The sequence below is a fragment of the Lutra lutra genome, chromosome 4 (genome assembly GCF_902655055.1).
Source record: "Lutra lutra chromosome 4, mLutLut1.2, whole genome shotgun sequence".
NCBI lineage: Eukaryota > Metazoa > Chordata > Mammalia > Carnivora > Mustelidae > Lutra > Lutra lutra.
Window position 1 is genome coordinate 163,365,016 of NC_062281.1, and position 12,675 is coordinate 163,377,690.

General features: G+C 57.2%; 1 protein-coding gene across 10 annotated transcripts in view; it reads left to right on the plus strand.

The window, feature by feature from the left end:
• Positions 1 to 12,675, plus strand: part of SLC6A9 (solute carrier family 6 member 9) — a 31,686-nt gene that overhangs the window by 17,643 nt on the left and 1,368 nt on the right. For 6 of the 10 annotated variants that reach the window (XM_047726691.1, XM_047726695.1, XM_047726696.1 and 3 more), the window contains 11 exons: positions 297 to 453; positions 1,054 to 1,185; positions 1,572 to 1,842; positions 7,833 to 7,965; positions 8,184 to 8,318; positions 8,410 to 8,513; positions 8,914 to 9,151; positions 9,242 to 9,376; positions 9,484 to 9,583; positions 9,673 to 9,773; positions 12,489 to 12,659. In XM_047726691.1, coding sequence (XP_047582647.1) covers positions 297 to 453; positions 1,054 to 1,185; positions 1,572 to 1,842; positions 7,833 to 7,965; positions 8,184 to 8,318; positions 8,410 to 8,513; positions 8,914 to 9,151; positions 9,242 to 9,376; positions 9,484 to 9,583; positions 9,673 to 9,773; positions 12,489 to 12,659 — 1,677 coding nt within the window. The remainder of the gene's footprint in view (positions 1 to 296; positions 454 to 1,053; positions 1,186 to 1,571; positions 1,843 to 7,832; positions 7,966 to 8,183; positions 8,319 to 8,409; positions 8,514 to 8,913; positions 9,152 to 9,241; positions 9,377 to 9,483; positions 9,584 to 9,672; positions 9,774 to 12,488; positions 12,660 to 12,675) is intronic. The other 4 variants (XM_047726698.1, XM_047726697.1, XM_047726699.1 and 1 more) reach the window with 2 other exon arrangements.

Sequence of the window (12,675 nt, forward strand, 5' to 3'; positions counted from 1 at the left end):
CCACTCCGCATCCCACCTCTCAGATGTTGGGAGTAGCTGCTCAGGTGGGCTGGTGCCCCTGGCACAGGGTGCTGGGGGGCTGGTGAGCAAGGCCCCGCTTGGAATCCTCTGGCAGCCGCTCCTCCCTCCTCCCCTTCTCTCCCAGGCCCGCCAGCAGCTCCTGCCAGCAGATGGGAAGCCCAGGGTGGGGGTGGGGGCTTGGAGGGTCCATAGTGTCCCCGCTGGGAGAGGCCCAGAGGGTCAGGCACGGGAGCACAAATGCCTTTCTGATGGTAGCTTCTCTCCTGTCCCCACAGAATGGTGCTGTGCCCAGCGAGGCCACCAAGAGGGACCAGAACCTCAAACGGGGCAACTGGGGCAACCAGATCGAGTTTGTACTGACGAGCGTGGGCTATGCCGTGGGCCTGGGCAATGTTTGGCGCTTCCCATACCTCTGCTATCGCAACGGGGGAGGTACCCAGCGGGCACAGGGCAGGGACCACCCACTCGGATAGAGCCTACCCACCAAGGCCCGGGCTCCCCCTCCCCGGCACAGACCCCTCTCCAGACAGGCTGGCCTCTGGCTCTCATCTCCTTTGCCCCAATCCCTGGCTTAGGTACCTTTTACCTAAGGCACGATCACCCCCTGACCCTGGCTGTCTGCTGTTTGGGCCTGACCCTGCTAACCTGCTCCCTTGAGGTCAAGAGAGGTGGAGAAAGGCACCTCAGCCTCCTGAGGTTCCCTGTCTTACACCCTCTGTGTGTCAACAACCCCCTGAATGGCTTGGGGAATTTGAGGATCCCAGCAACTTAGGTTTGTGACTTTGCTTGGTGAACCCATCAAATCCCACCCTAACATGGTGGGTCTGGGGCCTGGGTTCTGTTCAGGAAGCCTCTGCCAAGTTCAAAGGTGGGCTGTGGGTAGGATACCTCAAGCCCCAGGCTCCTGCTCAGTGTGTGGCCCACCCTCCTCGGGCCTTAGCTGATTGTGAAAGTTTTGCTGTTGGGTTGTCAGCAGGAAGAGGGTGAGAGCCCCCAAGCCCACCCTGAGCCAGACCTTTCCCTGCCTGCCAGGAGCCTTCATGTTCCCCTACTTCATCATGCTGATTTTCTGCGGGATTCCCCTCTTCTTTATGGAGCTGTCCTTCGGCCAGTTTGCAAGTCAGGGCTGCCTGGGGGTCTGGAGGATCAGCCCCATGTTCAAAGGTGAGGCCTGGGGAGGGTACACCAGCCCCCCACCCCCACACACATGCACACACACACACGGGCCTCTGGGGCTCTACTCACCCATCTGTACAAACACTGCCAACCTCCCCGGAGCCCTGGTGCTTGACCCCAAGCCCTACATCAATGGCCAAGGCCATGGATGCATGCTGGGATCCAAGTTTACTTGGCCTCCGCCCTCCCCACCTACCACGTGTATCCATAAAGCCCCTGGGCCGCCCAGCTCACCCCTGCTAAGGCCTTGACCTGTCCCTTCGATGGCCCTCCACAAAAACCTGCCCCAGGGGGGCAGGGCGGGGGCCCTTCAGCGTTAACCTTGCTTCCTTCAGCTAGATGTGTGAGGCTGCCCCCCTCCCTCCCTCTCGCAGGTGTGGGCTATGGCATGATGGTAGTGTCCACATATATCGGCATCTACTACAATGTGGTCATCTGCATCGCCTTCTACTACTTCTTCTCGTCCATGACGCATGTGCTACCCTGGGCTTACTGTGATAACCCCTGGAACACGCCTGACTGTGCCGGGGTGCTGGACGCCTCCAACCTCACCAATGGCTCCCGGCCCGCCGCCCCGCCAGGCAGCCTCTCCCACCTGCTCAACCACTCCCTCCAGCGGACCAGCCCCAGCGAGGAGTACTGGAGGTGAGGTCCCGCTGGCCCCTGACCGGACCGAGTGGGGGATGGGGTGGGGTGGGGGGGTGGGGAGGAGGGACGACATGGACACCTGGTGCCAAGCCTTGGCTTTCCCCGCCTCCGCTCCACCCTCCCTGCCCAGCACCTCCCTGCCCAGCACCCCCAGCCATCGGGCAACTTTCTGCTGAGCAGGTAGGGGGCCAGGACCAGAGCCGGGGAGAGGGCCTCAGGAGCTTACAGACAAGCTCAGGAGAGAAGGCTGACCCAGCCGACAGCGCTGGAGGGCTAGACGCTGAGTGGAGCATCCTGACCAGGGTGCTGTGAGGGAGGGAGGGCTCCAGCAGTCGGGCACAAAGCAGAGTGGAGTGGGGACAGTGGGGTGTCTTCCCTGTGAGAACAGCGTGAGCAAAGTCCTCAGGTCCCAGAGGAGCAGAGGCTGGTCCTAACCCTGAAGGGAAGCTCTTCTGCTGAGACTCACAGGTGTGTGGGAAACTCCTGGGACCTAAGGGAGCCAAGGAGGGGCACCAGTCTTCTTGGAGAACTTCTATGAATTAAGCGTAGACATACCACTGCAGGGCGAAGGGAGCTGTAGAAGTTTCCTGAGCCCAGGGCTGTCATCATCAAGCTATGCTTAGGAAAGATAGCCTGGCACTAATATGGTGACAGAGATGGGAGTCTCAGTCTGCTGCTGGAGTGTTCTAGAACACCTTGTCCCCACGGGGTAGGAGTGAGGGCGCAGGGGAAGTCCTGAAGGAGACTCCCCGTGTCTTGTTGGGGAACCGGTGGGAAGAGAGTGTTGGGGGCCTGTGGGTAGGGCACGTTAATTCATTCCACATCTACGGGGTCTGCTCTGCCAGGTCCTGGGTACCCATGGGGTCTGAAGAGCCCAGAGGCGCTCACCTGAGGAGTCCACAGCCCTGAGGGGGTCCAATTAGGGCAGAGGTGTAGTAGGGGCACAAAGAGGGGGTGGCCAGTTCTGAAGGGATGGGGGCAAGAGGAGGTGGTCCAGAAGGCTTCCCCTAGGAGGGAGGAGGGAGATGTAGAAGGGTTAGGAGAGACATGGGAAGGTAGGCCATGGCTGCGAGGTGGCTGAGGTTTGAAGTCTCTCCACCAAGTGGCAGAGAGCCATAGGTGAGAGGGCCGAGGCCCCGGGGAGGCTGGAAATCCTAGTAAGTCAGTATCCTCTGAGCCTGGTCCCGGTGCTCTGACCCCACAGGGCCTGGCTTCCCTGCACCAGCCGCTATGCTGTGCCACCGACGTTCAAAAACAGCTAAAATGTGGTCACTACCACCAGGGGCTCACGGTGTAGACAACAGTGCTCCTGCCTCCCAGCGAGGGGCAGGCAAAATTACCGGTAGCCAGACTGACTCAGCCCCTCAGTCGCTAGACAGACCATTTCTTTACTTTTTTTTTTTTTAAGATTTTATTTATTTATTTGACAGAGAGAGAGATCACACGTGGGCAGAGAGACAGGCAGAAAGAGAGGAGGAAGCAGGCTCCCCGCTGAGCAGAGAGCCCGATGCCGGGCTTGATCCCAGGACCCTGAGATCATGACCTGAGCCGAAGGCAGAGGCTTAACCCACTGAGCCACCCAGGCGCCCCTGGACAGATCATTTCTTGAGCACCTAGTGGGTACCAGACACTGCCCTTGGAAGGGAGACAGCATGAGGACTGAGATACTCGGCCCCTGCCCTCATGAAGGTCCCATCTACTGAAAGGACCAGGCAATTTACTGCCCAGTTAGGTGTTGTACTACATTTGAGGCACGGTGTGGGCTGGCAACTTGATCTAGACTTGCGGGGGTGGGGAGTCTGGGGAGCACAAAGCCTCACCCACACCCACCAGGCTGCTTCCGAAGCCCTCACCCTAGCAGCTGTCTGCCAGGAAGTCCCAGCTAGCTAGGACCAGCCAGGGCAAAATTCTGGAGATTTTATCCAGAGGGGAATAGTCCTCAAAGAAAACTGCTCATGGGTTGGGAGGGCTCACTGGGTGGCCCATTGAACTCTCCTCAGTCAAGGCTGGAGCCAGGCCTGCCTCACTAGCCACAGCCCCAGCGGGACTCCTTCCCTGCAGGATGGCTCCCTGCTGCCCCCTTCTGGAAACCCTGGGAAAATGACCCTTGAGAGGTCTGCCCAGGCTGGCTTCAGCAAGGAAGTGGGGAGAGCAAGCACCCCCATTTCCTGGGCCCCTACTATGTGCCAGGCATATTATCTCCTGTCCTAGTACCCCTATTTTTCAGATTCAGAGGCTGATGTTCAGAGATTAAGGAACTAGGCGGCCACGCTGGGTCAGGATACACGCCCTCCCCCGTGTGTGAATCAGGTCGATGGTATGAATCACGCCAGTGAGACTCTGCAGGTGTCCTTGGCCCACGCTCTCCAACACCCCTTCAGAAAGCTGTGTGATCACATTGGAGCCCCACCACAACCTTGTTTGCTAGCTCGTGCAGGTAGTATAAAATAGTCCCATTTTATAGATGAGGGAAGCAAGTCAGAAAAAAGATTAGGAGACACTTCTAAAGCAAGAGAAGTGTAGAGGACAGATTTCTGAGCCCCAGTCTGCCTCCTGCCCACCCTCTGGCCCATGGTCTCCTCTCTCCTACCAGCCCTTCAGTCTTATTTCACGATCATCTGCGTGCTGGTCTGATTCAGGCCCGGAGGTCCTAAGAAACGACCAGGCCCTCACCTCCACAGCCTGTGGAGCCCAGAGCACCCGAAACCCAGTGGGACTCAGGCCCCAGCACCCTGCTCCCAGTGTCTTCATGGCAGCTCTGGAGTTGCACAGACCTCCCTCAGATCGTGGCTCTTTCGCTTATCAACTGTTTGGCCTCGGGAGACCACCCAACCTCTCAAAGTCATAGCTGTTCATCCATTAAGTGGGAGGGGGTCACAGCACCTACCTTGTTGTAAAGAGGAGATGAGATCACACAGATGGACCATGAAGGACAGGGACGGGTGCTCGGGTAGCACAATGATGCCTGCCGACGAGCTCCAGCTGCTGCTAGAGACGCAAAGAAACAGATTAGGCTGTTTTGTTCTCAAGGAGCTGATGGCCAGGCTGGGGCAATTAAAAAATGATGCAGAATAATTCCAGAGATGTTATGCACAGAGAGCCAACTTGTAAAGATGTTGGGTTCCAAGAGTTCTTAGGTTAATTGATCTCAAAAGCACATGGTCCCAAAACAAAACAAAAAAACTAAATATGGTGCCATAAAAAAGAGAGGTAGAATTCACTACTTGGTGCCCAGGCTAGCATTCTAAACTTTGTTAACCCCCTGGTATTGTAATGCTGTGCCCTTGCAAATCATATAAATGATTAAACAAAGTCATATAAAACACTACCAGTTGAATACACATAATTAGACAAAGTTAAAAAAAATCTTTTGAACAAGAAATGGTTTCTTTACATGGAATGCTATTGCCTGAAGTAAGGCAGCTCTGAGTGGTAGAAGCAGAAGGACCCTGTGGCTATTCTAGAGGGGAGAACTTCCCAGCACGCACGTGCCCACAGTCGGTGTGCCCCGTAGAGTGGGGCCTGGGCAGCCCGGAGCCTCAGCCCAACTGCCTTCAGCTTTGAGTGATTTCGTCTGTTTACCCCCAATAGCTCCCAGAATACTTTTTCTGTGTACTATGAAGGAAAAAAGGTTGAAAGCACTGTCGAAGGGGACCAGGTGCCTCTTGGTGGGGGTCCCGCAGCTCCTGAACTTCTGCCATCTCCTTGACCAAGAGCCTGGAGTTGGGGGCGCAGAGGGATGTGTCGGACAGCGCCCTCTGAGGGTTGCGGTGCAAAAGGTGGCCTCTGGGGAATTTCCGTGGCTGCAAAGAGACAGGCCTGCGGAGCAAACACCAAGTCCCAGGCCTGGCAACATTGTCCCATGAGGGGACAGAGCAACATCGCATCACAAGGTATTAAAAATGTCACCGTGAGGTTTGAGAACGGACTTGGAAAAAAAGGTGAGAATAGCTGAGAACGATAGAGGACACTCTATGAGCTATTCTGAGAGGTCTTAGCTATGAGAGGGGACAGAAGGGAGCCTGTATTTACCTAAGTCCAGCTACAAATTATGCTAGATTGGTGTTATTATGCCCATTTCACAGATGCGGAAACTGAGGCTCAAGAGCTTGCCTCTTGCTCATCACTTCTGGCCTGGACAACTGCAATACCAGGCTGGTCCCCGCTCCCAGGTTCTCTCCTTTCTACTTCCGAGTCCCTTTACCACGGTATTCACTTACTCATTCATTCATTCATTCAACAACATCTTTTGAGTACTGCTCCGTGCCAGGTACTTCGCTAGACAGTGGGGGAGCTGGGTACTCCTGCCTTCCAAGAAAATGGATGACAAACAAAATAAATTAGGTTAAAAAAAAAAAAAAGGAGATGTGTGCTGTGGAGAAAGATCTAGCAAAGGGGGTAAGGGGTGCTGGGCAGGGACCAGGGCTGCCATTTTAAGCAGAGTCGCCAGAAAAGGTCCCTTTGCAAAGAGGGTACCGGAGTAAGTACCTGAAGGAGCTGAGGAGGGAGAAGGCGATGCCAACAAACCCAGCGGCGTAATTTGTGGGGCCCAGTGTGAAATGGACATATGGGCCCCCTTATTCAGATGTAGTCAGAATTTCAAGATGTCAGTGGCAGAACGTGAAGTCCAGCACAAGGCCCTTTGAAGCAGGGGGCCCTGTGTGACTGCACACGCCTCACACCCACGTGTCCATATGGATGTCTGGGGAAAGAGCACTCCAGACGCAGGGAAAGCTCATGCATGCAAAGGCCCTGAGGGAGGTGCATGCCTGGCATGGTTCAGGAACTATGTGGAGCCCCATGCGGCTGGGGCAGGGAGCGGGGCATCAAGTGCGAGGACAGGAGACAGAGGACAGAGGACAGGACAGAGGAGACCAGAGACTGGGGACAATGGACCACTTCGGGCCTTGCAGCTACTGTAAGGACTTAGGCTTTTCCCTGGTGAGAGATGGGTGCTACTGCAAAGTTTTGAGCCAAGGAGAGACCCTGAAAGTGCTAGTATAGAAACCCTTCGGAATCTTCCCATTGCTTGCGGGATAAAATTCAAACTTCTCAGCCTTGCCTTTCATGGCTTCTTATAATCTGGCTTCTTCCTTTCCTTCATCCTTCTCTCTTCCCTCACCTTCTGTTCCAGCCTTGCTGAGCTACTGACAGACCCAGGTCAGGCCACGTTCTTTCATGATCCCCTGTCCTGCTGCGAGCTGCACCCGCAACCTGGCATGCGCGTCCTCCTCTTCACCCACCTGCTCCCTTCCTCACACCTTAGCTCAAGCCTCACCTCTTCTGGGAAGCCTTCCAGAGTGCCCCTCCGCCTGGGATCGAGATGCCCTTCCTTGGTGCCCATGTGCCTGATCTGGGTCTCTGTGCCCGGCACCTATCATAGGGCCCAGCCCATAGGTGTCCCGTTGATTGAAAAGGCACTGCTGGGGCAGTGTAGGGCACTAGATAGAGCCACACATACAAAGGGGAGGAATTTGGGTTCAGGCCTAGGCCTGTGTGTGTCAGAGCCTCCAGTCTTTACTGAGCACTCCACCACCTCCCTCAGCTCATCAGGGATGGAGAAGCTAGTGTGGGTGGAGAGTTCCCAGAAGGCTTCCTGGAGGAGGTGATGCCTGACAGGATGTGTCCATTCTAGAGGAGAGGGCATTACTAAAGGAAGAAAGGCACAAGCCAGGGTCTGGGATGGGCCCGAATAGGGGTGGGGAGACCTTGACACCCCGGGGGCTGAGGAGGCTGGTCCAGGCTCAGGGTGTTACCTCCGGGCACCTTTGAGGGTCCCGGAGGGGCTGCAAGTAGTGGTGTCTCAGGGAAGCAGGCAGAAGGGGTGGGGTGGGGCCCATTGGGCTGGGGCCTCCCAGTGGCCCCCTTCTTCCATGCTGGGACCTCATGAGAAAGAAGGAACCTGCCAGGCCGTACCCTGGGCCTTGGGACTCAGTTGCTGGGCATCAGGGGCCCAGGCCTCAATAACAGAGTGTCCCCTTCCCCAGGCTGTACGTGCTGAAGCTCTCAGATGACATCGGGAACTTTGGGGAGGTGCGACTGCCCCTCCTTGGCTGCCTCGGTGTCTCTTGGGTGGTGGTCTTCCTCTGCCTCATCCGAGGGGTCAAGTCTTCAGGGAAAGTAAGTACCCCTACCCCAGCAGGGTGTGTGCTTACCCAGGAAGACCCTGCCTCCCCTGCTGGGGTTTAGTGTATAGGGCTTGGGCGCAGGCAGTGATGAGGGGACATGGAGGGGAGGGAAGGGCCAGAGGGCTGGTGGTGGCTGGGGGACCAGGCAGGGGCTGCCCAGGGCAGGAACAACAGCTGGGAGGAGCCCAACAGAGCCCATCTTGCGCACAGGTGGTGTACTTCACAGCCACGTTTCCCTACGTGGTGCTGACCATCCTGTTCGTCCGAGGTGTGACCCTGGAAGGAGCCTTCACTGGCATCATGTACTACCTGACCCCCCAGTGGGACAAGATCCTGGAGGCCAAGGTGGGCCATGGAGTGTGTCCTGGAAGGGGCGGAGAGGGGCCGAGAGGTGCCTGCCTCTGACCCTAGCTCCTCTGCCTGTCCTGCCCCGCAGGTGTGGGGGGATGCTGCCTCCCAGATATTCTACTCGCTGGGCTGTGCCTGGGGAGGCCTCATCACCATGGCTTCCTACAACAAATTCCATAACAACTGCTATCGGTGAGATCCCCACCCCCCCGCCCCTGCCAGCCCTGGGCTGCCACCTCTACCCTGCAGCTTTCCCCAGGCTTTCCCAGATCCCCAGACCCAGTGCAGCCTCCCCCGAGGGCCCTCCGTTCCACGCATGGCCTGGAGGTCCTGGGAGCACTGGGTCTGGAGTGGGTCGCTGGAGAATCCCGAGAAGAGGGTGGGGAACGGTGATGCCCTATGGGTCTGTGGGGACTCGAGAGGCTTACCCCACTTAAAAAGGCCAGGAGCAGACCAGAAAAGAGCTTGAGGGGGATTCTGTTCCTAGAATGTTCCATCTCAGGTCTCCTCCCTGCCCAACTGGGCAAAGGGAAGAGGGCAGAGGCAAGCCAGCTGCTCATCTTGAAGCCTGTTTCCCTCCCTCTCCCCCAAGGGACAGCATCATCATTAGCATCACGAACTGTGCCACCAGCATCTACGCCGGGTTCGTCATCTTCTCCATCCTGGGCTTCATGGCCAATCACCTGGGTGTGGACGTGTCCCGTGTGGCTGACCATGGCCCTGGCCTAGCCTTCGTGGCTTACCCCGAGGCCCTCACCCTGCTGCCCATCTCCCCACTCTGGTCCCTGCTCTTCTTCTTTATGCTCATCTTGCTGGGGCTGGGCACTCAGGTAGGAGGTGCAGGACATGGGCCAGGGGCCCGGTGAAGGAGGAGGTGGGGCCAGAGGCCAGGCCCCTGCTCTGACAGCCACACCCTGCAGTTCTGCCTCCTAGAGACGCTGGTCACAGCCATTGTGGACGAGGTGGGAAATGAGTGGATCCTGCAGAAAAAGACCTACGTGACCTTGGGTGTGGCTTTGGCTGGCTTCCTGCTGGGCATCCCCCTCACCAGCCAGGTAAGACCTGAGGGAAAGCCTGGGCTGGAGTGGCCAGGGTAGGGGGTTTCTGGGGCGGGAGATCGGGGCCTCGGGCACTCCCGACTCAGCTGCCCACTGTCCCGTAGGCAGGCATCTACTGGCTGCTGTTAATGGACAACTATGCGGCCAGCTTCTCCTTGGTCATTATCTCCTGCATCATGTGTGTGTCCATCATGTACATCTATGGTAAGTGCCCAAGTTTCTGTGTCCTCTCACGTCCCAGGCCCTGGCCTGCCCACGCTGCCCTGCCAGGCTTACTGACACCCCTCTCTCAGGGCACAGGAACTACTTCCAGGACATCCAGATGATGCTGGGCTTCCCACCGCCCCTCTTCTTCCAGATCTGCTGGCGCTTTGTGTCTCCAGCCATCATCTTTGTAAGTTTCTAGTCTGGCCCCTCCCTCCCTGCTGACCTCTGGCAAGTGTCCTTCTATTGGGAACCAGCAGAGGGAGCTCGGGAGCCCATCCGTCTGGCCAGAGCTTCCCAACGGGGTCTCTGCACCCAGGCCACTGGGAGTCTGAAAGAGGTTGCACAAAATCAGGTGGAGACTCAGAACCACTCAGAACCACCCAGGCACCGGCCTCAGTGTAGGGAGGGAGCTGAGAGCCCTTATTCGACTGAAGAAAGCAGACTGGCAGCTGGCCCTCCCTCCTGCCTGTCCCCCATGGGCCTCAGCAACCATTAGTGATATGGGTGTCCCCCTTGCTGGGCCTGGCTGAGCTCCCACCTCCAATCCCTCTAAGCCCAGGTGCTCGGGGTATGCAGTGTGAATGCATGGGTGTTCCAGAAGTGGGTTGTGCGAGTCAGATGTCAGCTCCAGACTAGAGGCAGCCTCCTAAGCCTTCTAGGCACCAGAGTGGCCTGGCTCTGGAGAGGGAATGCTCTCGTTCCACTGATAATCAACACCTGGGAGACTCCCATCAGGGAGTGGAATTTGTGCACGTTGTTCATGGATCAACTCATGTGATTCGACTCTCCAAGGTATCATTGTCATTCCCACTTGACAGATGAGGAGACAGAGGCACAGAGATGTTCAGTCATTGACCCAAGTTGACACAACTAATAAAGGACAGAATCGCCCTTGGAAGCCGGTGGTCCCGTCTGGAGCCTGTGTGCTGGGCCAGGCTACACCAGAAACGCCTGCAGGAAGGCGGACTGGTCCACGGGCTAAAAACCATCTGATTTTGCTCCTTTATGCCCAGGGTTGGGGGAGGAGCCACAAAGTGTTTGACGATGGAATGGTGGCTCCACAGAGAAGAGGAAGGGCCACCTGAGTGACAGAAGGGTGAGCCTAGTGGCAGGGGAAGCAGTGTTCAGTCATGTCCCTGTCATGCCCAGCTTCTCTGGGCCACAGGGAGCTCAGCACTGGATTTCCACTTGAGCTCCTATTTCTGGGGGAGGGAAAAGGCCCCCGAGGCTGAGGAGGCCTCTGTCACATGGGGTGTGGGATCTTCCCGGAGGTTGGCACAGCCACCAGCTCTGGCCACTGGCCCAGCTGTGAAACAGGAGCAACGGAAGCCTCCTGTAAGTGGTGGGAGGTGGGGGCGGCCAGGCACTGTGGCCAGGCGTGAGCCCCTGGGGGCTGTGGCTGAGGCCAAGGCCCAGGACCCTCCAGAGGGGAGCTCACCCTCCAGAACTCCAAAGAGGCTGCCACCCTGGGCAGAGACCCTGGGTACCAGCCAAGGCAGAGCAGGAGGCAGGGAGGAGACGGACACAGGAAGGCTCCCGAGGTTTGGGCAGGGCAGTGGCAGACTGGGCCCAGGCCCCATGTCTCTGTGAGATTGAGACAAAGTGGGCAGTACCATCTCTGAGTTCAGAAAGCCAGGCCGGAGTCGCCCTAAGCCGAGGACTCTGGGCCCTGTGGACCCATATTTCTGGGCTGTCATGTCTTCTTTGGGGGCTTTACTTCTTTATATTTCTGAAAGGCTCTTTTTGACAAACTGTCTTTCTGTCAGCTGAGACAAGGGACTTGTTTACATCTTGATCAGCATCTAGTTCCATTCAGGAAACTTGTCATAAGCTCCTACTATGCATGGCTTCCGGGAGGGGGCCCCTAGTGGATGTGGATCTCGCCCACCCTGAATTTGGGCACCAGGATGCTGCTGAGGGCTTGGGAGGCGGGAGGCGGCTGCTGAGGCCCCCCGGGGAATGGCCCATGAGCCACCTGCCCATCTTTCTGCTTCCTTAGTTTGTTGTCGTTGCTGTGGCCCCGGGGTTCATTTCCCATTCCACTCCTCTCTTTCCAAAACCGTTCCTGGTCCCCAGCCTGCCATTCACCATTTCTAGCCTTTGGAGCTTCCCCTGTGGCTCCCGAGCCTTAGACAGGTGGGGCTTGGCCCTATCCTCTCCTGCATCGCTCCCATCTCTCTGCACAAGTCAGTTCAAATCGGCAGTGAAGTTGTGCCAGGTACTGTGCCGGGAACTGGAGACCCTGATGGGGTTCCAGGAGGCCCCAGGCCTATGGGAAACATGAAACAAGTGCTCAGCAGTTGGAAAATGCCATTGAGAGCCCTTTTAGGAAGAGGGATGAGAAATCTGGAAAGGCTTCTTGAAGGAGATGGCATTTACATAGGGTCTGACAGGAAAATGGAGAGGATTCTCCAGAATAAATGAAGAGGGAGGAAAATGCTGGGTGCAGCCCAGACACTGAGACCAGGGTGAGATCAGGGTAAGAACCCTATGGCCCAGGATTCAGCAAAAGGGAGCCATCGAGAGTCTCTGAGCGGAACTGACTCGGGTGGTTATCAGTTGTTATCAGTGTTATCAGTGGTTATCAGTTGTTCCCTGGCCGGTTCGGGATTATGGTGCCGACAGACCTCTTCTCCATGATGCCTGATGCCTACCTGTCCCCCAGGCTCTGGACCCCTGGTTCCACCTGCTTTTTCCCCTTCCCAAACCTTGACATTGCCTCTGTCCTGCCCCAAATGCCTCTTCCTAGTTCGGGAGACCAGAGAGGAAGGGGAAGGGGTGCTGGGTGGAGGGCAGAGGCCTGGAGAAGGGTGGGGATGGAGGGGTGGAGGATGGAGGGGCGGGGGTGCAGGGGCGGTGCTGGGCTGGCCTCAAGGGCACTCCCTTCCCCTACTGTCTGCAGTTCATTCTCGTCTTCACCGTGATCCAGTACCGGCCAATCACCTACAACCACTACCAATACCCAGGCTGGGCTGTGGCCATCGGCTTCCTGATGGCTCTGTCCTCCGTCATTTGCATCCCCCTCTATGCCCTGTTCCAGCTCTGCCGCACAGATGGGGACACGCTCCTCCAGGTGAGGGGTGGGGGCA